The sequence below is a fragment of the Suricata suricatta genome, chromosome 7 (assembly GCF_006229205.1).
Source record: "Suricata suricatta isolate VVHF042 chromosome 7, meerkat_22Aug2017_6uvM2_HiC, whole genome shotgun sequence".
NCBI classification, from domain to species: domain Eukaryota; kingdom Metazoa; phylum Chordata; class Mammalia; order Carnivora; family Herpestidae; genus Suricata; species Suricata suricatta.
In genome coordinates this window covers 95,187,925-95,203,149 of record NC_043706.1, presented here as the reverse complement: position 1 = coordinate 95,203,149, position 15,225 = coordinate 95,187,925, and the positions used below count along the sequence as shown (strand labels likewise).

The following is a 15,225-nucleotide window of genomic DNA, read 5'->3' as shown; positions in this document are numbered from 1 at the left end:
GGGGAGGGCGGAGGGGCGGGAGCCACGCGGAGGAGGCGCCGGTGGGGGTCTGTTTCTTTCCGTTGCGGTGGGGTTCTCGCGCGGCGGTCCCGATACGGAAACGTCTCGCGCTCCTTCCGTGGGGAAGTCGGGAGACCCGCGTCCAGACTCCTGGCTCCGAGCTGGGCTCGGGCTCCGGCGCCGGGGTCTCCCCGACAGCGAGCACAGGGGCGCTGGGACTGGCTTCCGGAGGGATGGGTGCGGCCGTGCGGCCCCCTGGCCGGCGAGCCTGCTGCTAGCAGGTGAGACCCGGGGCGCGCCCTCTGCGGGGGCCCAAGTAGCGAGTGCCTGTGCCTGGCGGCCCGTTTCTCTAGTCTGCCAAACCGGCTCCTCTTTCAAGTCCCAGACAACTGCAGACAGGCTCGGGTCCCGTAGGGTCCCCCTCTGTGCCTGGCAGGCAGGTATTGCCCCAGAAAAACCCGTCAGTCAGATTTTGTTGCCGTTTATAGAAAGCTAATAATATGCCAGGTACGTTGTGTCGGGTTGTTACACACAGCCTTTCATTTGATGCCCTTGCAAAGGAGGTGTTTGCAACCTTATTTTAATGATGGGGAAACTGAGGCGGGTAGGGCCCGGGGACAGACACCACATGCTGGGACCCAGATTGAGCCACTTGGCACCCTCCTTTCATTTGCTAAATTAATTAGGGCATTAAAATATTTAATTCATTCATTCGTGGAGAAACGTTCCTCTGTCTGACCCAGAGCCTTCTGGGAGGAGAGGCTGCTGGGTAAGGGGCCATACAGCATAATGATCAGAGGTTTGGAGCGGGAGTCTGAATCCTGGCCTGCCGCTTATCTCTAATGTTCTGACAATATTGTGCCTCAGTTTCCTATCCACAAAATGGGAATCACAGCAATTCCTGCCTTAACCTCCTGGGCTTGTAGTGAGCAGATGGTGTGGTGCTGTTTTCCAAGTTGGAAAGTTGCACAAATGTTGGTGATGATTCCATGTGGGGGTGAGGAAAAAGGCGGCTAAGCATTCCCAGGAGGGGCAAGAGGCCCCAGCTCTCTCCTGCTTCCTCCTTATACCTGTGTTTTTTGAACATTGATCAGCTCTTGGCTCTGTTAGAAGCTTTTTGTGCGCGCCAGCTTCTGTAACCTTCTCTACTGCTCCATGAGATTGGTAATATCGCTCTTGTTTTACACCTGAGAAAACTGGGGCTTGTGCCTACATCACAGATCTGGTAATGGCAGGGCGGAGTTGGGGGTCATTGGAAGTCCATTAGTCTCCATAGCCGATGCTCTCAGCCATGATGCTCTCCTGAGCACAGTAAGGTACCAACCCCCGGCCTCCCTCGGGCTCTTTATATATTATCTTGTTTCATCCATCTTGAAGCCGACTAGCATGGGGATTACAAGATCAGCTCTGGGGTCGGATGTCCAAGTTCCAGTCCTGGCTCTACTCATACTGTGTGGTCTTGAGCATTTTACTTACTACTTCTTCATCTGTAAAATGAGGGTAATAATAGTCCTCCAAATATTTATGATAATGACTCCACATGCAGTCTCTAATTACATCCTTATAGTAACCGCATTAGGTAGGAGGTACTAATACCATTCTTTTCCTTTGCATTTTAGAGGTTGACAAGGTCATTATATCAGTTGGTGTTTGGCCAACAGAGATCCCTTGGGTGGAAGTCTGTCCCCTCTCCAATAACTATTCAAAGTAGGTTCTTCCCATGGGGTCATCCAGGGACCCGCGTGGGTGAGGCATCCACAGCATGGGGCTCTCTCTGTGCTTGGGGCATCTGTTCCCACTGTCCTTACCTATGTTGGTCAAATGTAGCTCTCCATGGTGGGAAAAAGGAGAGAATGGATTTGGGGAGAGAGCTCTTAGCTGGCTACAATAGTGTGTGCAAAAATCTTAACTTTCAGTACGTTCTCAGTAAATCATGGCTCTTACTGTTCCCCAAGTCCCCATCCTGGTGGGAGGGGTTGGCTTGTGAAAGCAGCATGTAGTGAGGCAAAGATCACAAGCCAATGCTTATAGAAGGTGAAAACATGGTGACCACGGCGCAGGAGCCCTGATTTTCTCAGACATTTGCTCTAATTGTGCTTTCTACCATAGAAAGGGAGGTTATTGTGTTTCATTAGTTAGCTTTCTTTTAAGGAAACCTAGTAAAGGTGTTAAGTAGGGATCCCTAATCATATTTCATTTAGCATTAGTCATTTCTAGGGGGAGGAAGCACTATCCTCGTCACCTTTACAAGAGGAAAGCAGGACATCTCAGAATGAAAAAGCCACTGCTGGTCTTGTCCTGAAGCCATACTGAAGTTCCATAAACTTCATGCATTAAGGCCCACATGAGAGAGAACTGAGGAAGCATACTCAGGTATCTGTGCTGGAATGTTCTAAGAACCAGGATCCCTGACTTGCCTTGGTTTAAGGGGAGAAACGATTTAAAATATTTGAGTTGGAATGTGGAGCCTGTAGCTGATTTACACCTATGGACATAGGTCGTCTTGTATTTTTTTTTTCAATATATGATCCTGCTTTGTTCTTCTTTTTTGACTTAACCTTACAAACATCATACTAGTCAGCACTTCTGTGCACTAACACTATGCCACAGTGCTTTAGATGAACTCTTTTCATTCCCTCAACAACCCACTTTTCAGATAAGGAAACTGAGGCACAGAAAGCTTAAGGATCTCCCCCATGGTCCCAGGTGGTCAGTAACAGACACAAGATTTAAACCTTAGTAATCTGGTTCTGGAGTCCATGCTTTTGACCACAGTGACATACCACCAGTTACATTTTCTTATACAGAATGATATAAATCTAAGATTGAAAGTAATTTTTCACCTGTCACCCAGATTACATGGGTCCATTTCTGGTCATCTTTGCTTTTCCTTGCCCCTGGGTTTTATTTTTTTTTATTATTATTTTTAATGTTTATTTTATTTCTGACAGTGGGGAGTGGCAGGGAGAGACACAGAATCTGACACAGGCTTTAGACTCTAAGCTGTGAGCACAGAGCCTGACGCGGGGCTTGAACTCACGAACTGTGAGATTGTGACCTGAGCCAAAGTTGGATGCTCAAGCGATTGAGCCACCCAGGCACCCCATCCTCTGGGTTTTCTGCCTATTGTGTCTGTATGATTCTATTTCCATTAGTGTGTCTCTCTAGCTGTGAACACAGGGCTGTGTTGTATCTATAAATGTTACCCCAGAGGGTCCTTAGGTCGGGCACGTTGATAACACGTGATAGACAGTAATCTTTGTAAGGGAGAGAGTGGTATGTCAGATGCTAGATGCCTAGGGAAGGAGGGTCCTGTTTTTTCAAGAAGTTATCCTTGCAACAAGGAAAGGGAAATTTGAATTGGAAGGACACTCAGTACCTTTCCAGCATGCAGAAAGCATATTTATCTGAACCAATAAATATAATTTGAAGACTACTAAGAGGTTCATTATTCCTAAAGTATAAAATATGAGGGTGAGAGAAGGGAGGTAAGCTCACAATCATCTCTAAGAATATTTTAGGTCATTTGTGTATGACCTGCTAAGGAGTTCAGGTATTAGGAAGGTCACCTTGCAGAATGGAAGGTGCATTGGAGGGGCAGGAGTTTGGGCAGAGCGCAGAGAAGACCTAGGTAAGAGGCCAGATGGGACATAAGGAGGGTCTGGACCAAGGCAGGGAGGTGAACAGGGAGGACTGGACAGTTTTCACAGGTGGGATTGATGGAACGTTCTGGTTATAAAGGAGAAATGAGCAAGACACCCCTGTTCCAAGCACCATATTTCTGGTTTGTCTGGATGATGGTGTCCTAAACTCAGAAACAGTTACACTCCAGGTGGGATGGGCTTGGGGCTTGGATTAATTTGAGAGTCTTGTGGGAATTCCAGTTTGAGACGTTTAATAGGCATTTGGATAAATAGTGTATTGCTCTGGCAAGATGTGTCCTTGTCAGTATGGGTTGGGTGGCCATTCAGGGCTGAGATCCAGCTCATCGGCACAATGTAGACAGAATGGGTGTGACTTGGTACCCATTCCAATCAAGCCTCAGCAGGGCATTGTTGAATACTTTTCCTGCTCTCTGGGTCTTGCAGATATAAAATTTTAAAAGTATGCACCATAATCTACAACCCAATGAATCATCATAAAGCGAACACAACCATGCTACCACCACCAGACCACCCCTTCTTGTGCCCTCTCTCATGCACTATCCCCTCCCCTTCCTCAGTCACTACTGTCCTCATATCTACTGCCATGGATTGATTTTGTCTGATTCTAAACTTTATATAAATGAAGTAAAAAATCATGTACTTTTGGTCGGGCTTCTTTTGTTCAACATCATATGTGGGAAGTTCACCCATGTGGAGTGTCACAGCAGTTCGCTGATTTTCACTGGTGTATAGCGAATATTCCACAGTTCATCCACTTACTGTGAATGGCATTTAGATTGTCTCCAGGCTGGGCTAATCACACACAGTCTTTCTCATCTATGTATCTCAAGGTCCTTATGTATGCATTTCACGGGGTACGTACCCGCGAGAGGAATCCCTCTTACTGAGTGTGCATGTGGTCAGCTTCCAGACAGATCAGCAAAGTGGCTGTAAGCTCACAAGCTGTTTATGAGAGTCCCAGCTGCTTCACAACAACTGTTAAATATTTTGAATGTCAAACCGTGTGTTGACAGTTCAACCAGAGAATTCGATTTCTCAGGGTGGTGTCTCTCATCCATGTCAGAACCTCTTAGGAAGCTTTTTAAGCTTGTATAGAGTCCTGGATCCTACCTCAGACCTCCTGAACCACAGTCACTAGGGGTGGGACAGAGAAGACAAATCCCAGTCTCAGAGGCTGCCATGGTGGGTGCTTTGTTGGGGTGTGTGTGTGTAAGTAGTTCTAGTGTTCACTGTGGGATTCAGGCTAGTTGGAGAAGGAATTGAAGCCAGGAAGGTGGCAATATCTAAAGAAGCTGGTGAGATCCAAAGACTGGGCTCTTGGATGGGGATAGGACTGGGGTCAGTGGGAAGGACAGGGGAGATGGAGGAGGCTGGAGGTTACTGTCAGCAGAATGTGAACTTTTCAACAGTGGAGCCATTCCAGGAGAAGAAACTACTTAGGAACTAACCCAGATGCTAAAGTGCATGGTCCAACATACAGTGTTAGTAGAATAGACACAGTGACGGAGACAATGCCGAATGAGGTGCCATGTACAGCCTCAGCAACAGGTGTAACATGGGCGAGGGAAATGGGAAGCCTCTGGTGTGCAAGAACTGGCCGTCTAGAATCTGCCTGACAGAAGCAGAAGCACTCAGATGGAATTGTCCCACAGCACCCTTCTAGGTGCCCATCATCATCCTTGCAGGCTGGGAAGTGCTTCCTGAGAAATTGCCAGGCAGGGAAGGAGCACTTCCTGAATTCACAAGTCTGTTCCCTGGGACAGGTGACCCCCCCGCCCCCAGCCATGCCAGGTACTCACAAGTAGCATAGTGTGAGCAGGCCTAGGGCAGAGCCTGACCCTGTGGCTCTACAGTGATATCTAGCACGCTGCACATGGGGTTCACAACCTGCAATGGTGAGGGTCAGGCACCCCCGTTTCAAGCTGTGATCTTAGCTTCTCGGGGTCTTTTGAGTCACAGCAACTCAGGCTTGTCTTCCCAGCCTGCTGTTCCTACCCAACCCCTCAGTACGGAATAGACTGAGATAGATTTCTGATAGTTTTTCTTTGGGCAGTGGCATCTTTTCTAGAAAACAGAGCTGGCTCCTTTTAGCTGCAAGGACTCAGGCTTGAGTATTCTAGGCTCTTTCCTTGTCCGCCCATCCCGGAGACTCTGAGAATAGTAGTTGTGTGTTCTCTCTCCTTTTCTGTTGCTAGAAAGAAAGCCACTTGTTGCTTGCTGCTTGCCTTCTGCTTTATGTTTTTCTTTTCTGAACTGGCTGCTGGGGGCAGTGCCAGAGACCGAGTTCAACTTTGAATACGTGGCCAGCTCCAGCGTGTGGCGTCTCGAGAGCCACAATATGTTAAATTGGTTCCATTTTACTTCTTTATCTCCATGGGGTTCTAGGAGAAGTGAGGAACAGTGGCCGTGTGCCAGCTTGGCAGTCACCCCTGAGGACTGGGGATGTTTCCAGGTTGATAACTTCATAGACCGCTTCTGTGACTTTGCTTAGCATTGCAGCCTCGTGATAGTCTCGAAGTGGGGTGTGTTCACCCCTATGGCAGACAAAGATGATTTTTTGGAGTACCATGAACACACCTATTTTACATATGAGTGTATGTATGTAAGTAAATATATATGAATTTATATTTTAATATGCATGATATATTAATTCAGTATGTAAATACATGTATCCAGATATGCTCATTTTATACATCTGGGCACACACACACATTCTTTTTTTTTTTTTTTAAGTTTATTTATTTATGTAGAGAGTGTAAGCAGGGTAATGGCAGAGGCAATGGAAGAGAAAGAATCCCTAGCAGGCTCTATGTTGTCAGCATGGAGTCTGACACAGGGCTCAAACTCATGAACTGTGAGATCATGACCTGAGCTGAAATCGAGTCGGACGCTTAACTGACTGAGCCACCCAGGCACCCCTCTACACTGGCCTCTTGACCCTCCCCTTACCAGAGGTCCGGGGTATGCAGTGACCTCAGCACTGCTCCTTATACCCTGAGGGGTTCTTTGCCACTCTGTACACACTGCACCACGCACGATGCCGGGTGCCACAGAGGTACTGACGTGATTGAAGTACTGTTTCTACTGTAAGGGGACGATCATTCAGCCTTTCGTGGGATTTCTTTTGTTGCTGTTGATTTGGTAGAGAAAGAGAAAGCATTCACCTGATGTTCTTTAACAAATACACCTAGGTACGGCAGCTGTATACGGTGGTCAGAGAGGGGAAAGAAATGGGAGAGAAGATGAGCAAATGAAAGATGGCAGAGCAGGGGAAGCAAATAGAAAGGGTGGACCCGAGAGAAGCAGGCTGGGGGGGTGGGTAAAGAGGGACTGGATGGAGACGCTGATCGTGGAGGGACCAGAGGATGGAGGGGAGGTGCTGCGGCAGGAGGGCTGGGGGCCTGCGGTTCTCACAGCGTGACCGCCCATCTCCGGGTCTGCAAGGCCCCAGCTGCTGCTGTTTACTGTCATCCTTTCATCCTTTCATGAAGGCACAGTGGAGTTTTCCAGAAGTCAGCCGGCATGTAATAATGCATCAGATGGAATGCAGACACTGATATGAAAAACCAGCTGTCTTCCGTTCATCTAAATCAAAATTTGTTTAGGGGCGCCTGAGTGGTCCAGTCGGTTGAGCGTCTAACTTCGGCTCAGGTCATGATCTTGTGGTTTGTGGGTTCCAGCCCCCAATGTGGCTCTGTGCTGACAGCTCAGAGTCTGGAGCCTCCTTTGGATTCTGTGTCGTCTCACTCTCTGTCCCTCCCCCACTCATGCTCGCACTCTCTGTCAAAAATAAATAAACATTAAAAAATTTTTAAAAATTAAGAAGGAAACACAGAATCCAAAGCAGGTTCCAGGCTCTGAGCTGTCAGCACAGAGCCCCTCATGGGGCTTGAACTCACAAACTGTGAGATCCTGACCGGAACCGAAGTCCAAGGCTTAACTGACTGAGCCACCCAGGCACCCCATTAATCTGAATCTTAAATGTAAAACAATGCCATGCTGCTCACTAATTTTGTTTCATTTTGTTTCAAAAACTATAGCTATATGTTCTTTAATGCAGTAGGCTTATTCCTGTTATGTTTAAATGGATGAATAAATACTATAATTTTCTCCTTTTTAATTCCTAATACCTTCTGACAACTCACATAAAGAAAAGGCTTGAAATTCTCAACATTTTTAAGAATGTAAAGGCTCCCGAGAATAAAAAGTTTGAGAACGAGTGAGCTACAGGAAGGTCAGAGCACCTTCCAGAGAGAAGGTGCACCAGGACCACGTGGGTTGACAGCTCCAAAAAGTAGGGAGATGCAGATCATATGTGTCCTGTAGCAACAGTGCCATCTTGCTCAGTGTGATCTGTCAGGACTTATTTTCTACTTCCTGTTATAATGGTTTTACAGTAATGTTCCTCGTGCAAACTGATCACTTTAAAATTAAATATTGAAACCACCTGCTCAAAGGGGACTGTTCTCTCTTGATTCCAGGGGTTTGAAATTAATGGGGAAATCCAAGTTTTATATATTTTACCCTGCCCTCTTGTGGGCACAGTTGTCCTTGTGAGACGATTTTTATTTCGGAAAATATGTCACCGTTTGTTGGTGTGAATCTGTAAATTTGGAGACTCTACATTTATTTTTAAATTTTGAATAAACTTCTAATTTTGGATCATTTTAGACTTACAGGAAAGTTGCAAAGATAGTTCCCGTATGTCCCTCGCCCAGTTTTCTCCATTGTTAATGTCTTACCTTACCATGGCTTATTTGCCAAACTAAGAAGCTGACGTTACTTTATTACTATTAGCTAAACTCCGGCTTTCACCAGTTTTTCCACTAACATTCTCTTCCTGTTGCAGGATCTAATTAAGGGCACAACACTGCATTTAGTTGATATGTTATCCCAGACCCAGTCTCCCCTGGTCTGTGGTAGTTTCTCAGTCTCTTGTTTTTTTGTTTTTGTTTTTTTTTTATGACCTTGGTGGGCTTTAGGCATATTGGCCTGGCAACCTGTAGAATGTCCTACAGTTGTATTATTTGTTATTTTTCTCCTGGATAGGCTGGGGAAGTGGCTTTTGGAAGATGTCACTGTGATGTGAAGTGCTTGATGACCATATCATATGAGGAAGGACCTGATATCCACATAACATCACTGTGGGGATTAACCTTCAGCATTTGGTTAAGATAGGATTTGCCTGATTTCTCTCACTGTAAAGTTACTATTGTTTCCTTTTTCCTTCTTTGTTTGGTTTTTGTTTTGTTTTGAGAGAGAGAAAGAAAGAGAGAGAGTGTGTAAATGAAGGGGGGAGAGAGAGAGAGAGAGAGAGAAGGAGAGAGAGAGAGAGAGAGAGAGAGAGAATCCTAAGCAGGCTCCACTCCTCCACGCTCAGCTTGGAGCTCCACACGGGGCTCAATCCTATGATTCCAGGATCATGACCTGAGTTGAAATCAAGAGTCCCACGTTCAGCTGACTGAGCCATCAAGGTACCCCCCTGCTTTTCCCTACCATATTCTTTGGAAAGGAGTCACTGTGTTTAGCCTTCCCTCCAGGAGTAAAGGTGGGAATAAAGCCCCATCTCCTGTAGAGGGGGAATATTGCAGATAGTTTGAATTCTACTAGAAGAAAGATTTGTCTCATCTGTCCTTTGTACTTGTTTGTTCACCCAAGTGGCATATTTGTCAAGATTCTCCAGAAAAACAGAATCGATAGGAAATATAAGTAGATAGACATAGATGTAGTTAAGAGGAGATTTATTACAGAAATTGGTTCACACAATTATAGAAGTGAGAAGTCCCGCAATGTGCTGTGTGCAAGCCAGAGACCTGGGAAAGCCAGTGCTATAATTCATTCCCAGTCCCAAGGTCTGAGAACCACAGGGTTGATGGTGAAGGCCCCAGGCAGAGTCTGAGCCAGGAGCACGGGGGGCATGAGATGTCTGAGGGCATGCTGACATGGATGTCTCAGCACAAGCAAAGCAAGTGAAGTATTTCCTTGGCTTTTTTGTCCTCTTCAGGTTCTCACCAAATTGGGTGGTGCCTACCCACACTGGTGAAGAGGATGGTTACTCAGTTTACAGATTCACATGCCAATCTCTTCTGGCAATTCCTCACAGACACACCCAGATATAATGTTTTACCAACTGTCTGGGCATCCTTTGGCCCAGTCAAGTTGATTCATAAAACTAACCATCACAGGTTCACCCCTTGTCAACTTGCAACCCATGCAGATTGCTTTATACCAAACTTGATCTCTAAATAAAGACAATAACCAGGTCTTAATTTCACCTGGTATGATACAACTATCCAACATAGAACCCAAAATATGCTAATCTCCATCCCAGAAGGGGATATAAAGTCCTTGGATGATGTTTACTCTCTTTTTGATATTCTGTAACTTAAATATTATGGTGTAAAACTATTTAATACTGATATGTCAATACATCTTATGTTATATGAGGAGAGAATAAGGAAGAAAACAAAGGTATTTGCTTAATTTATGTCTATATGCACACAAGCATTCATAACAAAATGGAGAAGAAATACTCACGGTGCCTGGGTGGTCCGTAGGTTAAGTGTCAGACTCTTGATATCGGCTTAGGTCGTGATTGTGAAGTCACGATCGAGCCCCACATTGGGTTCTGTGCTGACAGTGCAGAGCCTGCTTGGGATTCTCTTCCTCCCTCTCTCTACCTCTCCCCCACTGGCATGCACATTGTCTCTCTGTCTCAAAAAATAAACTTTTTTCTTTCAAGAAGAAATACTCATGATAATTACAGCCCTTGTCTCTGTAACTTGTCGTGTGGTTGCAGGTGGTATCTAGTATAACTACCTTCTCTCAGGACCCAGCCTCTATTCCCTTTGCCTTAAGCAAGCACTTCAGTTGCCTGTGGGCCTTTACCTGATAGAGGGACCCACCCTTTATCCCTTGAAGGGTCTGGGCCATTAGTAGTCTTGCCTAGACTGGGTTGTTGTAATTTCTCGTTGACCTAATTCACAGGGCATGGAAATGCTAAGAGACACCCTAAAGGATTGCAGGCCTACTCTTTCTTATCTCCATTGTGGAGTCAGTTACCCCCTTGGTATTCAGGACCATTCACCCTAGCCAACACTGTAACTCCCTTCTTTGCCTTTTGTTTCAGAGGCTGGGGAACCTAAAGTGGCCAGTCAATAGGCTTTATTTCCAGTTTAGTGGAATCACTGTTGTGTCTCCTGGTGGCAGCATCCTTTCCTCTGAAACTAAGATCTTGAGGCTAGCAGAGCATAAGGTTATGGGAACAGGAAGCCAAAATTTTGTTAGGGGGTCACTAGGTGTAAACGTTGAGTGGTACAACTCTCATTTCCGTGCTTTGATTCCTGGACCCATGAGTGCTGACTATTAGACAAATGGCAACATATATTGGACACTGATTCCAGGCATATGCAAAGAGGTCATTAGGCATTGTCATTCAGCCACTCACAGGAAGAGGTTCTGTGTTTGATTTTCGGGCCTGTGGCTACAGGAGATAAGGCTCTCAGGATACACCTAGAAGGTCATAGGTTGTTTAGGCAGTGCTTGAGCTGGGGATTCAAATTCCTTGAGCTCATCTCTTTTCTTTCATTAATTTATCCAGAGACATTAGGAGCAACCAACCAATGCCATTATATTTCTTTAGTTTTCAAAAAATGTTTGGAAGTTTCATATTACAGAGTCACTTAGTCCTTTGCTTTTCCTAAGTGGTTGACTATGAGTGTTCGATGCTGATATTTTGTGTGTTTCTATAAACAGGTCACACCACGGAGTATCAGTGTTCTCTTTCCTGCTGGACATAGCCAGTAGTGCTTTTAAATCTAATCAGATCAGACATTCAGACCCCAGAACCAATTCAGAAAGCTCTTTCTTAAAATTCTGTTCCTTTAGAACTGCTTTCAGTACCAAAAATCTGTATCCATCAAGATCCCCTAGAAAAACAGAGCATATAGAACATATATAGAGATGTAGATAAGAGAGATTTATTGTAAGATTTGGTTCACACAGTTATGGAGGCAGTCAAGTCCCACCATGCGCTGTCTGTAGGCTGGAGACCGAGGAAAACTGGTGGTATATTTATGAGGTATAAGGTAAAATTGGGGAAGGGCTGATAATGTGAGTCCTAGTCCAGATGCTGGCAGGCTGGGTTCGAGGATCCAGAAGGAGTCCCACAGGATCAGCCAAGAAGGTCCATGTCTGTGTCCAGGATAGAAATCAAACTCAGGCCACAGGAGGTGACAGCAGAGTTTACTGAAAGTATAGAGAGACTGCTGGTACAGACAGAGCTTCTGGAAGACTCAGAAAGGAAAGGAGGAAGTCTCATATTTGTTTGGGGTCTGGGGGTTTTTATTGAGGATCATGAGCTGGTGTCGTCTGTGTCCTCTCAGGCATCCTCCTGTATGAGAACAAAGATGAGGGTCTGGGTGCTATTCCTTGGAGCCAGGGGGCCTTCACATCGAGATGTCTAGTGCTGGTGGTCTGGAATATGCATATGACAGCGTCATTGGTCATTCTCATCTCGTCCTTTGTTAGATGTTATCTATTCTGAAGAAATCATTAACTCCTTGTTCCTTACAAGGACGAGGTACACTGTTTGCATTCTGAGGCATGTGTAAAGTGAGGGTGCAGGCCCTAGCAAGAATAGAAGCAGGAAAAGGAGCAAAAAGCAGGTTTTTATGGAATCTTCAGTTTCCCTATATCAGCCTGAGTCCCAAAGCCTAAGAACTAAGGATGCCGATATCTAAGGGCAGGAGAAGAGAGATCAGATCTGCCCTTCTTCCCCCTTTGTTCTATTCAGGTCCTCAGTGGATTGAGTGCTGCCCACCCACTGATGAGTGTGATCTTCTTCATTCAGTCAGCCAATTCAGATGCTGATCTCATCCAGACAACCTCATAGACATATCCAGAAATAATGTTTACCAGCTTCCTGAGCATTCCTTAGCCCAGTCATGTTGACATATAAAATTAAACATCATAGTATAGACTCATATGTTTATTTTATACTTTGGGATCTACCATGCTATTTATTTTGTTGCTCAAATTGTTTCACATTTGCCCATTGGGAGGTTTTTCAGATTGGTTCCTGTCTCCCTTTAACATACCCCCATCATTTTGTATTTTGAGCGCTTCCTTACTTTCTGATACCACAAGATACTTTAGACATATTTTTCATTTTCGCTGTCCTGATCTTAAATCAGCCAGGTTTCCTGGTTTATTTCATCGGAGGATGGTATTTAGAAAACAAGATAGGGGCTCTGGGTGTGCTTATGGCTATTGAGATGTTGATGCAGGCTAGCTGGGTTTGAGGACCAGCCAAGAGGGTCATTGGCTTCATGCAGAATATAAATCAACTGTGAGCCAAGAGGAAGTGAGGACAGAGTTTATTGAAGACATAGAGAGAGCACATATAGACAGAGCATCTGGGAGACTCAGAAAGGAAAGGAGAGTGAGTTCCATCTTTGCTTGGAGTCTCAGGTTTTTATTGGGGTCTGGTGTACGTGTCTTCTTAAGCATCCAGGAACAAAGATGAGTGTTTAGGTGTTCTCCATAGATCATTTATGTCTTGGAGCCAGGGGTCTTGATGGGTTAGTGGTCTTGGCCCTACCTGGTCACTCTCTAGTTGCTATCTACCATGCTGGAAGACTCCAAAGAAATCATTAACTCCTTGGCCTTTACAAGGAAGACATATGTTATCTGTTCTATAAGGTGTGTGTAAGGTAGGGGTGTAGGTCCTAACAAGAATAGAAGCAGGAAAAGGAACAAAAAAAGCAGTTTTTCTTGGGTCCCTTTAGTTTCCCTGTCTCTATGTCATTGCTTCTAGGCCTTCCTATCAGACAGAGTTATGTATATATACTAACATGTTATGTATATGTGTATATTACATATCTATAATTATTTCTGTATTTATTTCTCTGTATGTATATTAAGCTAACAATGATGAACACCCTTCATATTTGCTTATAGTCTTTTTTAGCCCATAGTCAGATATAATAACTTGCTTTTCTTCTCTTTGCAGATTTCAGATAGTCATCTATTTTATATGCGCTTTCCAGAACATCTCTTGTGGTATCCACTACTTGGCCTCTGTGTTCATGACAGTGTCCCCCTACCATACCTGCAGGCCCCCAGGCAACGTGAGTGGGGTCCTTTTCCATAATATCTCTAGCTGGAAGTTGGAGGACATCTGGATCCTGTTTTTCACAGCCCATGAAGATAGCATTATAGTGCAGCTACAGAACGGTGAGGTCTGGGAGCTCACAAGTTGTCAAAGATTCCGGAGAGATGACACGTCGGGTTTGAACTATGACTACAGTGGCCGTAAGAGTAGCTTTCCTTGCGTGGATGGCTATGTCTATGACAAGAGCAAGTGGAGCAGCACCGTGGTGACTCAGTGGGATCTGGTCTGTAACCGAGAATGGTTGGCAAAGGTGATCCAGCCTGTATTTATGGTGGGAGTCCTGCTGGGAGCGATGGTTTTTGGCCACCTTTCTGACAGGTAAAACGAAATAAGTAAGTTTGTTGCATCAGTGTAGGGTTCATTTTTCTATCTGGTTTTCTTAAAGGTCAAGGAATTGTGTTCAAAACTTTAGTCATTTTCATACCTCCTATCTAAAACCTACCTCTTTGCTGATCTGTCATTTAGGGGCACACAAAAAACCATAGGGTTAGAGGATAGGTTTTGAAGACAGTCTACCTGGGTTCAGATCCTGGTTCTACTACTTATTAGCCATGAGCTCTAGGCAAATTGCATAACCTGTGTTTCAGAAAGTAGTCAGTAAGCTGGTAATGAAAATAATAGCACTCACTTCAAAGGGTTATTGCAAAAATACTAAAAAAAGTACCTTGAACATATAACTACTCAATAAATACTGGTTACTATTTGAATATGAGCATATATGTGTGTGTGTGTATATGTGTGTATATGCATATATATGTGTGTATATGTGTGTATATGCATATATATGTATATATATATCTGTATCTAATCTTCTTAAAAATAAACTTGCTTTTTAAGAAGTATAGCCTAGTTCAAAGCAGTAATATCTATGAAATTGTGGGTTTGATACACTAGCCATATTTTCTTAAAAAAACACACATTAAAATGAACACTTAGCCCTTAAATAAGGTAAAATTCATCTCTGTGTGGACATGGACTGCACTTTAAGTGCTAAAGCACAGAAATGAATTTATGATCCCTGTTGTTATGAGTTTTACAGCCATATTCTGGGCCCTGGGAACCTGAAGACAACAGCTTAGGTCCAATTCCTGCCCTTTGGATGTGCTAGTCTAATGAGGCCAACAGACATGCCCAAAATAAAATTATAGGACTTTATTATTGTGGCCAGGGCCACAGGAGAAGTGAAAGCAAATGGAGGCAAAATTTATGGAAGCCTAAAGGGAGGAGTGCCTAGGTCTTCCCACCCCGACCCCCCGTCCCAGGAGGTGGCATATGAATAATGAAATTAAAGCAGAAATGGAGTTGTTATTATTTGGTGGATGAAGTTATGTTTCTATGTTTAAGAATCTTCTACTCCAGGTGACCTGGGTGGCTCAGTCGCTTAAG

At 44.6% G+C, this 15,225-nt stretch overlaps 1 protein-coding gene across 1 annotated transcript in view; it reads left to right on the top strand.

Annotated features, from left to right (window-relative positions):
- Positions 1 to 15,225, top strand: part of SLC22A16 (solute carrier family 22 member 16) — a 72,558-nt gene that overhangs the window by 32,638 nt on the left and 24,695 nt on the right. Inside the window, exons 4-5 of the mRNA XM_029943209.1 lie at positions 128 to 281; positions 13,678 to 14,157. Coding sequence (XP_029799069.1) covers positions 128 to 281; positions 13,678 to 14,157 — 634 coding nt within the window. The remainder of the gene's footprint in view (positions 1 to 127; positions 282 to 13,677; positions 14,158 to 15,225) is intronic.